Consider the following 14,692-nt stretch of genomic DNA (forward strand, 5'->3'; position numbering starts at 1 on the left):
CATCCAAAAAACTGAGCACAGCCTTTTCAGTGGACATAGAATGCTGACTGACTGTTGGTAGGGAAGGGATGGAACATGTAACGGAATGGCTGGAAAACTTAGCAGGTAGCAGGTTCAGGTTCAAACAGTGCAACAATTTTGTTGAGGTACAACATTCTTGTCATAATGTTAATGCAGCTGTACTGGAGGGAATTTGCAAGGTTCAGTTTTCTACTCTAATGCTAATTGAAAGCCTTTCCCTTGCAGGTTCAGCCCCTATGTGTTGCTTCTTGTCGATCCAGGCTGGGAGAATGAGAGATGAATAGTCTTGTAATTTGCCCCTTGAAAATCCTCTCTAAATTGCCCTGCTGACATTTTTCTCTTCGTCTGAGGGAGGGAAGGGAAAGAAAGGAAGCTCTAATTACTGATTTCTTCTCGCTATTGAATTGTGTGTGTGTGTGTGTTTTACAAAATATATAAAATGCATACATTCATAATATACAATTGTAATAAAGTTAGAGTCAAAATAAAATATCTTGACATTCAAAACAAATTCAAAGCAAATATGCTAATATATTTCTAGTATCAATATAGAATGAACACAGAATGAGTGAAGCAAATGCATCTCCCTATAAGCTTTATAAGCTATAAAGTCTATTAGTTCAATTATTTCTCTCTCTCTTTTAATAGTACTGTTTCACTATTTATAGTGATATCGCGTCATTAAAAAAAAGAAAAGGAAAATTAACAAGTGGAAATCAGTAATTAAAGCCCCCCCCCCATGGGAAGACAAACTGGCACTGGGAAATTTAGAGAGGCTGTTCCAGAGGTAAACCAGAGTCCTTGGCCCAGATTAACAGGAAGCAATATAATGGGCTAATAATAATTCAAAGAGGAAATGCTCAGTTTAAAGCCACAACAGACCTGAAAAGCTTCATTAGCACCTTACCTGTCCTCACCGGAGAGGCTGGTGCTGCAACTGAGTTTTATCACAAAAAAATGGGGAAAGGCATAAGTAAAGATTGAAAAAAATATGGGAATTAGAACTAGAGATGGAGAACTTTGATTCAGTTTGCATTTAAAGCTGAACTTACCTAATTCAAACTTTCCAAAACAATACACGAACCAAAACATGGCCATCCTTTGAAATGTACACTTATCCAAAGTTTGTGATGCAGTTCTCTAGCTAAGTAATGAATTCAAAAATGCATGCACTAGAGTAAAGTGTGCATAAAAATACATATATTTGTGAAAATAACATTAACATGCATTATGTTAAGGAAAATTGCTCTGCAAAAATGTGTACATTAGAAGAAATTCACTCTCAAATGCTGAGGAATTTTCATGAGGATTTTTTTTTTAAAAAAATCACAAACTGGTGTGGAAATCCGGAGAACTGAATTTAAGATTAGAAAAATGAGAAGCCTAGAGAAACCAAAATTGACAGATTCACCCATCCGTTCTTAGCACAGGGATGAGTCATCTGTGGCCCTCTAGCTGTTCCTGGATTAAAATTCTCACCATCCCTTGATAATTGGCCATACTTGCTGGGACTTATGGGATCTGGAGTTCAGCAACATCTAGAGGGCCACAGATACCCCATCCCTGATGTAGAAAATACCAGAATACAAAATTCAAGGAGAGCTTGGGTCTTTTAATAAGCATCTAGCACAGATGTAAAACTGTCTGTTTCCATGCTAGTGGAAGGGATTAACAAGGAGTGATACATATCCAGACCTCTTGTCAGTTTCAAGCAACCCTGGTATCCCAAGGACAGCATTGGGGAAATAAATGGAAACTGGAGGCAAAGGAAAGTCCTACTTTAAGATGAGACAGACCTTTATTATGGTAGTCCACTCCCAAATGCACAGGGAAGCAGATGAGGCCATTGAAGCTTTGGGGATTATCTTCCACCCCAACAGCAGTTAAGGCTGCAGCCCTCTCGAGCAGCAGAGCTCAGCTGCCCCTTCCTGACATCATCCACCCCGGCCACAGCTGGGGTCATTGCTGTGTCAAGGAGAAGGAACCGGATCGGCTTATTTGGCACCTTCAGGGCTGCACAGCTGAATATTCTCACCTGGGAAAACATTGGGGGGATTTCCTCGGGGCACCGAGTCCAGCTTGTGTCCTCTGGTACCCAGCTGTAAATTGTGTTGTACGGATGATTTTCGTCTTTGCCTGCTAACAGGTAAAGCTTACCTTGCCACTCCACTGCACAAGCAAAGGCCAAGGCTGCTGGCAGCTCTGGGATATTGACTTCCCAGCTCACTCTGCCATTCTCATAGAGGTAAAAGCTCCCTTTGGTGCAGCAAGGGACCTCCTCAGTGGCCATCGCACTGTGGACCTGATAATTTCCCCTTTCCTCAGTGTATCCACCAAAAACATATATCCCGGTACTGACCGAGAGAGCAGCTGCTCCATAACAGGCAAACTCCATGGGTACTTCAGTCCACCAGTCAGCATTTGTATCATAGATAAGAAGCCCCCTGTAGCTCCTGGAAGCTTTCCCTCCTATGAGGTAAAGCTTATTCTTCAGCACAGTTGAAGCAGGGTACATCAAGGCGAGGGGCAGGTTAGAGATAGGGGCCCATGTATTCTGCATCACGCTGAAGGCCTCAGCAGAAGAGAGAGGACCTGCCTCACTGCAACCTCCAACAGCATAGAGTTTCTTGTTGCAGACTAGAAAGGGGTGGACTGCCCGGGCAGTGGACATGGATGGGAGCTGTGTCCATTGGCCGGTCAAGGAATTGTACTCATGCAGAGTGTTGACAAAAGAGCAGTTGTCCTTCTGACCTCCTGACAAGTAAAGCTTGCAGTCCATGGATGTGCATCCAGAGTAGCTCAAGTACTTCAACGGTGGCAACTTCTCCCACTTCTCTGTGTGAGGATCAAAACAGTGTAGGTAAGATTCTGGGTCATCTCCATCCTGGGTCCTGTTTTCATTGACCTCCACACAAACAAAGCAGTCATCGTACATACCCTTTCTGAGTCCCCTGCTCTCTTCCAGCCTCCCTGCCCCATCCAGCTCCTTCCACCTCAGACGCACATGCCTGTAATACTCTGCGATGTCTGCCTGGACATCAACGAGCTCTTCGTGGGTGAGCAGTGGGAAGCGGACATGTCCAAGGAGCTCCTTGAACAGCGGGAGACGCACAGAGGCTGCAGACTCCATCCAGTTGCGCACAGCTTTGTAGACGACCAGTTCAGAGGGCACTTCCAAGCTATCTGAGGAGATGAGGCTGGTTAAAGCCTTGTGTTCTAGACTCAGAAAGACATCCTGCTTAGCAAGAGGTGCAAAGTGTTGCTTGATGTAGCATGAGGCTGCTTCGAGCAGAGCTTGATGGTTGTGTTGATAAGCCAGACCATAAAGGCTGAGGCAGTTGTTCATGGAGATGTTCATCTCAAGAAACCTGACAGGAAACAACAGAAATGCTGCCAGTTATACTAATACTGATACTAATAAATTTATTTTTGTTGTCCACCTCTCACCTGGAATGCAGGTCCTGAGGCGGATTACATAGATTTAAAAATACAAAGCACACATAAAACCATACAGAAATTTAAAAATACAAAACCAAAGAACCATATATAAACAAATCCAAAAAATTCTTAAAATCCTTAAAAACATCAGGGGCAAAAATTTAACCAAATGCTTGAATACAAAGATCTGTCTTCAGTAGCCATCTATAAGTGGGAAGGGGCTGATCTTACTTCACAGGGGAGGACATACCATAGTCTAGGAGTCATGACAGAGTATTTGCCCATTGGGCTTCAGATATAGCAGGCACTAATAACAGGCTCTCTTCCTTGGTTCTCGTGTGATGGTCATGACTAATAAGGGGAAGGCAGGCCAACAGATACCTAGCTCCCAAACCATTTAGGGCTTTAAAGGTTAAAACCAGCACCTTGAATTTTACTCAGAAGCAAACTGGGAGCCAATGGAGTTCTTTTAGCGTGGGTGTAATGTGCTCAAAGCAGATCTAGTTAAAATCCTGGCAGCCACATTTTGTACCAGCTGAAGCTTCTGAGTAAACTTCAGTGGCAGCACCATGTAGAATGCATTACAGTAACCCAAATGCGAGGTGACTAGGGCATGAGTGAGAGCAGTTAGATCGGCCACAGCTAGCCAACAGCTGAAGCTGAGCAAAAGCCCCTCTTGCCTCCGCCACTACCTGATCTTGTAGCAGCAAGGCAGGATCCAGACTGCAGATCTGCTTCTTCTTGGGGAGTGAAATCCCATCCAGAGTGGGCCAACAACCCCAATCCTGGTTAGCATTTCTGCTCACCAACACCTCTGTCTTGTCCAGATATAATTTCAGCTTGTGCACCCACTTTCAGCCCACTATGGCCTGGAGCTCCCAATCCAGCACCTGCACTACATTCTTGGGATCTGATGTGTATTATTATTATTATTATTATTTGATTTATATCCTACCCTTCCTCCCAGCAGGAGCCCAGGGCGGCTGAGTATCATCAGCATACTGCTGGAGTTCAGCCCACATCCTCGGATGGCCACTCCCCAAAGCTTCATGTAGATGTTAAATAGCATGGAGGACAAAATGGAACCTTGTGGAAGGCCAAAGGCCAAAGGGTTGAACTACAGTTCCCCAGCACCACCTTCTGGACACAACTCTCAAGGTAGGACCGAAACCATTCAAAGACAGTTCCTCCCAGCTCCAATCCTCTGAGGCGGTCCAGAAGGATACCATGATTGATGGTACTGAAAGCCACTGAGAGATCCAGCAGAACCAACAGGAACATACTCCCCCTGTCCAGTTCCCAGTGTAGGTCATCCACCAAGGCAACCAAAGTAGTTTTGGTCCCATGACCTGGGTGAAAACCAGACTGACATGGGTCAACCCCTTCTCCCATTCAGGTCTTCAGATAAGACTTTGCTCTGGGATTTATCTATTTCCCCATAGTTATATTTATTTTTATTTATTTAAAACATTTCTAACCCGCTTTATCTTTCCAGAAACTCAAAGCGGCGAACAATTTCAATATAAAAACATAAATACAATATGCATAATAAACTATAATCACTTACAAAAAAAAATATACTAAAACTACATAGTAACATATACATGTTATCATAATCTATTAAAATTAGAACATTACCATTCCTCATTTAAGTTAAACACCATTTCTCCTTAAAAATTTTCCTATACTTATTCCTATTCCTTATTTAAGTTGAACGCCACCCGGAATAGGAATGTCTTAACCTGGCGATGGAATGCCAAAAGCGAAGAAGTCAATCGCACCTCAACTGGTAATGAGTTCCAAAGTGTAGGGGCGATGACAGAGAACGCTCTATCTCTAGTTCCCGAAAGATGGACTTGTGAAACTGAGGGAATCACAAGAAGGGACTCATCAGAAGATCTCAGGGGGCGGGAGGGTTCATAAAATGGCATCCGATCGGACAAATAAACAGGGCCCAAACCATATAGGGCTTTAAAGGTTAAGACCAGCACCTTGAATTGAGATCGGAAGCTAACTGGCAGCCAGTGGAGCTGTTGTAACAAGGGGGTTGTATGGGTTCGAGGGCCAGCCCCCGTCAGCATTCTCGCTGCTGCACGTTGAACCAATTTAAGCTTCCGAACTGTCTTCAAGGGCAGCCCCACGTAGAGTGCATTGCAGTAGTCCAACCGGGATGTAACTAAGGCATGTGTTACCTTTATCAGATCAGACGTCTCTAGAAATGGGCGCAGTTGGCGAACCAGTCTTAATTGGGCAAAGGCACTCCTGGACACGGCCGAAACCTGAGCATCCAGATTCCTCTCAATGGGAACACAGGGGGAGCCAATGGGGTGCCCTACAGATGTTGTGGACTATCATTTCTGCCATCTCTGACTATTAGCCATGTTGGCTGGAGCTGATGTGAACTGTAGTCCAAAACATTTGGAGGGCATCACATTGGCTAACAATATGGCACAACAATAAAAATAATCATTAACAACATCATAACAATATATACAACACAGCACTGTCAGCAAGAAGGATGATTACATTCCAAAGGTCTGAGTAAACAAAATGTTTTTCTCCTTGTTCCAAAATGGGGGACAGACAAATGTCATTTGGGAGGGAGTTCCTTAATTGGTGGGGGTACCACCAAAATGCTCTGTCTCATGGTCTCTACAATATTTATATATCACTTTTTACAACAGTTTTCCCAAAGACGTTTCCAGAAGAATAAAGTAATGTGAATTCTACAGTTTTATTTATATTTGTATACCGCTTAATATAATAAAACTCTGCAAGCAATTTCCGTATAATCAAGGAAAATACAAAATTCCATAAAATTTCCTAGAGACTAGATAAAAACAAAACACAACTATATATTACAAATAAATCTGGGCAGTGTACAAAACAAAATCAAAATTAAAAATTACTGGTTGGGGTCTACGAAAAGTAATTATTGTCTCTGCCACGTTAGCACCAAGTGACAATCTGCTGGTGGCAGAAAAATGAGTAGGGTCTTCATGGAAGATTTTAAAGATTATGTTTGTCTGATGATCCACTAGGTATCCTGGCCCCAAGTTTTTTAGAGCTTTAGATATCAACAACAAAACCTTGAACTTTGCTTGGTAGCTAATAAGCAGCCAGTGCTGATCCTTCAACACTGGTGTAATGTGTGCAAAGCCAGGTGTCTCACTAAGCACCCTAGCAGCTGCATTCTGCAGTAGCTGCAGCTTCCAAACCAGATGCAAGGGTAGCCCCACATATAGCACATTACAGTAGTATAATCATGAAGTTACCAGTGTATGGAACACTGTGGCAAGGCTGTTCCTATCCAGGGATGGTTGTAGTTAAGGCACCAATTGAAGTAGGGAATGGGTGCTCCAAGTCACTGAGGTCACCTGGGCCTCTAGTAATAGTGATGGATCTAGGAGCATCCCCAAATTACGTACCTGCTCCTTCAGGGGGAATGCAACCCCATCCACAGCAAGTGTGTAATCTAATTATTGGACAGGAAACCACCCATCCATAGGATATCCATCTTGTTAGGATTCAGCTCATGACTCCATCTAGGTACCAATTTAGGGCATGCACTGCCACTCCGGATTTAGATGTTAGAGAAACAGAGATGGGCATCATTAGCATGACACCTTGCCCCAAATGACCTAAGGACTGCCCCCAGCAGCTTCATATTGGTAATAAATAGGATTGGGGACAAAACAGTACCCTGTGGTATCCTGCAGATCAGCTGCCATGGGGCTGGGACATAGGCATAGAATACTGCTCTCTGAAACTGAGCCTGCAAAAGGAGCAAAAACACCATAAAATGATGCCCCAGTAGTCTAGGGGATACTGTGGTTAATGGTATCAAAAGCTGCTGAGAGATCCAGGAGAATCAACAGGATTCCACTCCACCTCTCTGTCTCTTGAAGAAGATCATTCATCAGGGTGACCAAGGCTAATTCTGTTGCAAAACTGGATCTGAATCCAGACTGGAACTGCCACCACCTTCTCTATCATCTTGCCCCAGAAAGGTGTATTGGTGACCGTGAAGCAACTTGACATTACTGAAATGAACTGTTTGTATGGATTCTGCTTTCATATTATGTTGTATAGTCTATGGGAATACATATCTTACTTGTCTGTTTGTTTGGGGATTATAGGGTTAACTTGCTATCCCTGTCCTGCCCTGAGGCTCGAATGAGAAGGCAGCAGAACTCCACTGTGTATATGAGAGATGGCACTTCTCTTGTCTAAGGGCGGGAAAATTAAAGGCTCCCGTTACTTCACGCTGGCTGTATCCTACGGGGCTGAGCCTGTGATTGGCAGGGGGCAGGTAAACAGAGATGATGTTTAAGGTGGAACTCAGCATGGTAAGGACACAGAAAGAAGGGCTGCAACTCTAGAGAAGATTCTACAGAGAATGGTATGTTAAGAGGCTGTTAGGTTTCAGGGAAAGTGGATGGCATTTTAATCTAACTTCATTTTTTTCTTTTTTGATCCATTGGTGGATATGCTGTTTTTTTCTGTAACCTTGTCAAGTAAAGCCTTTCCCTAAAACTTCTTATTTTTGTCTTAGTAAACTTTAGATTTTGTTTCATAAACCTGTTGTGGTCTCAGCTTATTTTAAACCCACACCTAGAATCCATGAACTACACTACCTTGAGAGGCTTCACGGAGATCTAAGGAAGGTTTTGAGGCTGATTGATAAAGGGCAGTCGAGTAGAAAAATCACCCTCTTTGTCTGGTGGCATAAGTTCTTCAATGGGGAAAAGGGGGGCAGAGAGAGGGGTATTCTCTGTTGTAGCTGGATGTCCCTTCCCCAGGCAGCATGAGACTGAGGGTGGCTGTGGTGCCGCCACAGTGACCAGGCAGTAGTTGGTATAAACCTCTGGATCCAGGGTGGTTTTTACAGAAGATGTAGTGATGTCTGTCAGCTTGAATGGCTTTAAAAGAGGATCAGACAAATTCATGGAGGATAAGGCTTCTAATAGCTAGTAGACCTGATGGTTGTGCATTTCCAGTGTCAGAGGAAGCATGCTTCTGTATCCCAGTTGCTGGGAATCACAAGTGAGGAGAGCGCTACTGCGTTCAGGTCCTGCTTGTGAGCTTCCCATAGGCATCTGGTTGGCCACTGTGTAAAGAGGAGGATGCTGGGCCTTTGGTCTAATCCAGCAGGGTTGTTCTTAAGTGTTCAGTTTACAATCTTTGGGAATTTGACAGTCTACAAATGTGTGTGGCAGTTGCAAAATGGTAGGGGGGGCATCTGCCCTGCATTACCTTCCAGCTGTTTCTTTCAGTGGAAGGATCTGGAGCTTGCTAGCTGCAGTAAAAAGTTCCTGGGCAATGTCTGCTGTGAGTGACAGCTCTTCTGTGTAGAGATATTCCAGCAGGCAGTGGAGTGTGGAGGCGGCCATGTCCTCGAGTTGGATCTCCCCATTTTGTGACTCGCTGGAATTGATGAAGATATCTCTGAAGTAAGGACTGACTGATGCCAATAGCATCCTGCATTTAGAGAGAGCAACCATGGCTATTATTTCTAGCTATATTTACATGACCCCCAATAATAACATTTTCTGGATGTCATACAGGAAAATAGTAAAAGAAAGATAAAATCACACCCAACCCCCCTTACAGTATGAAAGCAGCGCTAAGCAATTATTTTTCAAAAAAGAGGTAGAAAATTAAAACAAGCAGCAAAACACATTTTTAAAACACCAGAGGGTGAAACAGGTTGGTTGGTACCCAGTGAAGTAGTTCCATTAGTGCAGGTGTGGGGAACCTTTGGCCCTCCAGATGTTGCTGAACTACTATTTCCATCATCCCTGTCCAATGGCCACGCTTGCTGGGACCAATGGAATTGCAGTTCAGCAACATCTGGAGACCCAAAGGTTCCCCACACCTGCATTAGCACAAGGACTATGGAATTTCTCCTCCCTTTGCTCTCCCTGTGTGCTCCCTCCCCAAATCTGTTCTGAGGGTTTCCCCAACCCTCCAGAGCAGATTTGGGGAGGGTGGTGGGATGTATGGGGAGAGTCGAAGGAGGGGAAGTTCTGTTGTGCAAAGGGGAACCCTTGTGCTGATGGAACTCCATTTCAATCTGGTTTCAGGCCTGGCTATGGGACTGAGACGGCTTTGGTCGCCTTGGTGGATGACCTACGCAGGGAACTGGACAGGGGGAGTGTGTCCCTGTTGGTTCTACTGGACCTCTCATCCGCTTTCGATACCATCGACCATGGTATCCTCCTGGGTTGCCTCGCTGGGATGGGACTTGGAGGCATGGTGCTATGGTGGCTCCGATCCTTCCTAGAGGGGCGAACCCAGAAGGTGGTTATGGGGGATACCTGCTCGACCCCTTGGCCATTGACCTATGGGGTCCCCCAGGGTTCAGTCCTGTCCCCCATACTATTTAATATCTACATGAAACTGCTGGGAGAGGTTATCCGGAGTTTTGGGGTTCGGTGTCACCAATATGCGGATGACACCCAACTCTATTCCTCCTTTCCACCTAATGAAACCAAGGAAGCCGTCCAGGTCCTAAACCGCTGCCTGGTATCAGTGATGGACTGGATGGGGACGAACAAGTTGAAACTAAATCCTGACAAGACAGAGGTGGTCCTTGTCAGTCGGAGGGCGGATCAGGGAATAGGGATTCAACTTGTGCTGGACGTGGTTACACTCCCCCTGAAATCTCAAGTTCGCAGCTTGGGAGTACTCCTGGACTCGACTTTGAGCTTGGAGGCGCAGGTCTCTGCTGTTGCCGGGAGTGCCTTCGCTCAATTAAGATTAGTGCGCCAGCTGCGCCCGTTCCTTGACCTGTCAGACTTGACTATGGTAACACATGCCTTAGTTACATCCCGATTAGACTACTGTAACACGCTCTACGTAGGGCTGCCCTTGAAGACTGCTCGGAAACTTAAATTGGTACAAAGAGCGGCAGCCAGAATGTTAACTGGAGCTGGGTTCAAAGAACATACTACTCCTTTGCTATACCAGCTCCACTGGCTGCCAATCTGTTTCCGGGCACAATTCAAAGTGCTGGTTTTGACCTATAAAGCCTTATACGGCTTAGGTCCAGGCTATCTGTTAGACCGTGTCTCCCTCTATGAACCTGTCTGGACTTCAAGATCATCCGGTGAGGCCCTCCTTACTATTCCATCTTTCTCGCAAGTTCTTCTTGCTGAGACACAGAATAGGGCCTTCTCGATGGCTGCCCCTAGATTGTGGAATTCCCTCCCTAGCGAGGTTCGGTTGGCTTCCTCGCTATCATCCTTTTGCGCCCAGGTGAAGACTGTATTATTTAGGCGGGCTTTTAACTGAAAATGTTATAATTTTAATCTATTTTGATTTAATCTATTTTTAATTGTTTTTAACATGTATATTGGTTGTTCTGATTGTTTATTGTTTTAATTGTGAGCCGCCCTGAGTTCCTCGGAAGAAGGGCGGGGTATAAGTATTTTAAATAATAATAATAAATAATAACTATCCATGTTGCAAACAGGAGATGCAGAGAATTTAGAATTTAAAAGCAGCAATTTAAAAGCCTGGGAGAATGAAAAGGTTTTTTTGGCCTGGCACCAAAAAGACATTAAATTAGGTGACAGAAGGGCCTATCTATGGAGAGTGTTCTGTAAACGAGGAGCCACTACTGAGGCGGCCCTGAGTCATCAAAGGGGATGAGAAGCATATTATCTGGCTAATGTTCTTCATCTGGGTATAGAAAGGGGGAGTGTTTGATTCTTGAAGCTCTCTCAGTGCCTGTTCATATGTTTGACTATCCAGTCCTTCTGAAGCATTTTCAGGTTTAGGACTGAGTGGCACCATTTTGTGATGATGCCATTCCTACCTCTGGAAGCTTTCAGAAAGTACTGTTGGATGATCAACTACTCTACCCTGTGACTGTTCTCCTGTGGGATATCGCAGGGTTCCATCTTGCTCCTGGTACTGATTAACATCTGCATTCACATGCAAGGAATCCATCAGACTGAATGGTGGTGCCATCAATATGTTGACAATACTGTTTTCCTTTTTTCATCAAATTAAGGAGCAACAGTCTCTTCCCTGATTGCCTAGATGCTATTATGGATTGGACGAGGGCCAATAGATTGAAATTCAAGGCAGGTGTGGCAGAGGTGCTGATGGCTAGCAAACCTTGAAGTAGGACACCTTTCTCCAACCTGGTGCCCTCCAGATGTTTTGAACTACCACTCCCATCATCCCTCAACATTGGCCATATTGTCTTGGGCTGATGGAAGCTATATTCCAAAACATCTGAAGGCCACCAGATGGGAAAGCCTGAGATAGGGGATTTACCTTTCTGGATATGATTGTGCTCCCTTGGTGGTAGAAGGGTATGACTCAGGCCATAAAGCTTCCATCCATCCATCTATAGGATCACATGGGACCAAAAAACGATTCAGTCCAATCCATTAAAACCCAATTATTTCATGCTCCCCCAGCAACCAACACTGTCCTAGTCACAGTGGAAATAGGTTGAGATCAATGCTTTCAAAGCTATATTTTGTCTACTGAAACATGGTTTACAATGGGACAGACTCACCTATGGCAAGGAAATCTCCTTCCTTCAACCCCTAAGGTGACATCACATAGTTGCTGGGCCTGGTATAGTTGTTTCAAGCCTAGGAAAAGAAAAGAAGCAGAAGCAGAAAGACAGAAGCATCTCTTAGCTCCACTTGCCTTGTCATACCCCTTTCCTTCTCCACACAACAGAGAGGCTCTTGGGACACAGAAGAACAGTTCACATCCACACCATGTGTTTAAGGCACTTTAACAGTCATGGAGAAACCTGGGAACTATAGTTTGTCAAGGCTATTGACCTCATGGAGCTACAATTCACAGCAACCTTAGCAAATGGCAGTTCCAGGGATTCTCCTTGACTGTTAAAAGTGCTTTAAATGTATGGTGTGGATGAGACCTACAATTCTGTTTCACTTGTTGCCTCCTGCAGCCCTATGGCCTGGGGTGAGTTATTAACTGGAAAAATAATTAAACAAGCATTTTGGGAGAGAACTCCCATTCTTTGTTCCATTTTGTCATTATGGTATGAATCAGGGGTAGCCAATGTGGTGCCATAGAATTATAGAACTGGAAAGTGACCTTGGACGTCATCTAGTCCAACCTCCTGATCATTATAGAATGAATGTAGCAACAGCATTCCCAACAGGTGGCCATCTAGCTCTTTTTAAATACCATCAGTGGAGAGCCCACCACTTCCCAAAGCAGTCTGTTTTTATTGCCAGACATATCTTACTATTACTACTCTTTAGCCAGAATCTGCGTGCCAGCAATATCCACCCACCAATTCTAGTCAACCCCTCTGGATCCACAGAGGGCAAATCTGGTCCATCTTCTGCAATGATAGCAGCTATTTGAAGACAGTCCTCATGTGTCATCATGCCCTCCCTCAATCTGTCTAGGGTTACCATGCCCAGCTCTTTCCACTGCTCCTCATAGGCCTTTGTTTCCAGGCCCTTCACTATCCAAAAGTTACCCATCCCAGTTCCCATCACTCTGGTGGCCATGAGACTTACCCTGACATAAATAGGCTTCATGAGACTGAAGAGGTTTTTCTATGCTGTCCTCTTCATCACTATCCCTTAAGGAATCCATAATCTCAGCCTCTAAAAAAAGGCTCAGGAACCACTTGGAAGTGCCATTTTGTTTGCCTACCTGGGGACAGAATAGGACTAGGGCTTGAACAATCATTCATTCACCCTGACACAGGCTTCCCCAGCCTGGTACATCCCTCTCCAGCCCTGGCCAGCATGGCAAATGGTCTGGGATGATGGGACTTCTAGTCCAAAACATCTAGAGGGCACCAAGTTGAATAAGGCTGTCCTAACCCAAATTCTTGACAATCCAGGCTATGTATTCTGTCTCAAGTTTGCACCTTGCCTTCTCACATTTGACCTTTTGCATCAAATGGGGACAGTGATTTTGGGTGCCAAAAGTCATGTTGCCACTATTTTTGTTGTTGTTGAACACATCCTGTGATCAAAGAGTTCTTCACTTCTGGTCTGGAGTTTCTCACAGATATTGGATTTACTTTTTTTTTTTTTACATTTGAATTTTTTAAAAATGGCACTTTTTAAATGAAAAATGAGTGTGCCTAAGTTGTTAACATACATAGAATTTGTGGATCTGAATATACATATTTCAGACCTCAGCACCACAAAAGATCCCAAAGAGGGGAAACATGATAGTACAATACATTTTCGCAAAATAAAGCCCTCTCTTGCGATGTGACCACCCCATACTGTAACACCCTCCCCTCCCAGAGTTTTCTGCCTCTAAGAATGGAGATCCCAGGGCTAGCCCAAGACATTTTGGTGAAAGACAAAAGTAGTATTCTCCCTCCTGTTCCACATACAAAAGCTGACCACAGTGGCCACTGAATCATAGTTCAACACGAGTGACAGGAGAGCATCATCCACTCTACTAGAGGACAGCAGGTCAGCTTAGATGGCACAGAGGCAGGCCATGTGGGACACACTGCTCTGTCCTCCAATACTTTGCTGCTGCGTGTGAGTGCTCGTGCGTACACACACGTACACACACACACACACACACACTAGCCTGAGGCAGCTGTCTCACTCTGCGTAATGGTAGGGCTGGCCCTGGGAGGTCGAGATAACTGCTAACCTGTCCCAGAGACAGGGCCTCAGTTTTTTTCTAGGCTTGCATAGCAGGGAGATCAAAGGAGGAATGATAATGGTTCCAACTGTTCCAACTGCCAATGGATGGCTCTTAAGGGGACAGGCACCTCCTGTATAGGATTGTATAGGCAAGTGCCAGGTTAGCCAGGAGTGTTAGGCATTGGTTGCATCAGAAGGCTCATCCATACCTAACCACAAAATCTGTTTTCCATATTCGGTTGGTAGCCTCGAGATACATACATGTCTTGTTTGTGGTTGGATTTATATTGTGAAAACCTGATTTTCAAGCATCCATATGTGTGGGCTTTTTTTTTGTCTAACCTGCTTCAGCATTGGCCAGTCCCCTAAGTCCACTCCTTTTCAGTGATTAGTCCATAACAGTCAGATATCTTTTTTAAAAATTTCCATGCATGTGCAGGTTTGTGGATGTGCAAAAGAGCAATGTTAATGCCCCCCCAAGTGCAAGCAAATAAACGTCTGGGCTGTTACATATAACATAGTGCATACTAAGGATGGCAGCCACTGGTTACTCCTAATTCCATTGCATTTGTCAAACTGGGAGGCAAATCCCTTTCCATGAT

General features: G+C 44.5%; 1 protein-coding gene across 1 annotated transcript; it reads right to left on the reverse strand.

Moving 5' to 3' along the window:
- Positions 1–1,882: 1,882 nt before the first annotated feature.
- On the reverse strand, positions 1,883–13,065 carry LOC133376030 (kelch-like protein 12). The gene is made up of 4 exons (XM_061607479.1): positions 12,987–13,065; positions 11,996–12,074; positions 8,716–8,940; positions 1,883–3,389 (listed from the first exon to the last, which is right to left on the reverse strand). The coding sequence occupies exons 1-4, from the start codon at positions 13,063–13,065 to the stop codon at positions 1,883–1,885; spliced, it is 1,890 nt and encodes a 629-aa protein (XP_061463463.1).
- Positions 13,066–14,692: the final 1,627 nt, after the last annotated feature.

Source organism: Rhineura floridana, chromosome 1 (assembly GCF_030035675.1).
Source record: "Rhineura floridana isolate rRhiFlo1 chromosome 1, rRhiFlo1.hap2, whole genome shotgun sequence".
Classification (NCBI taxonomy): Eukaryota; Metazoa; Chordata; class Lepidosauria; order Squamata; family Rhineuridae; genus Rhineura; species Rhineura floridana.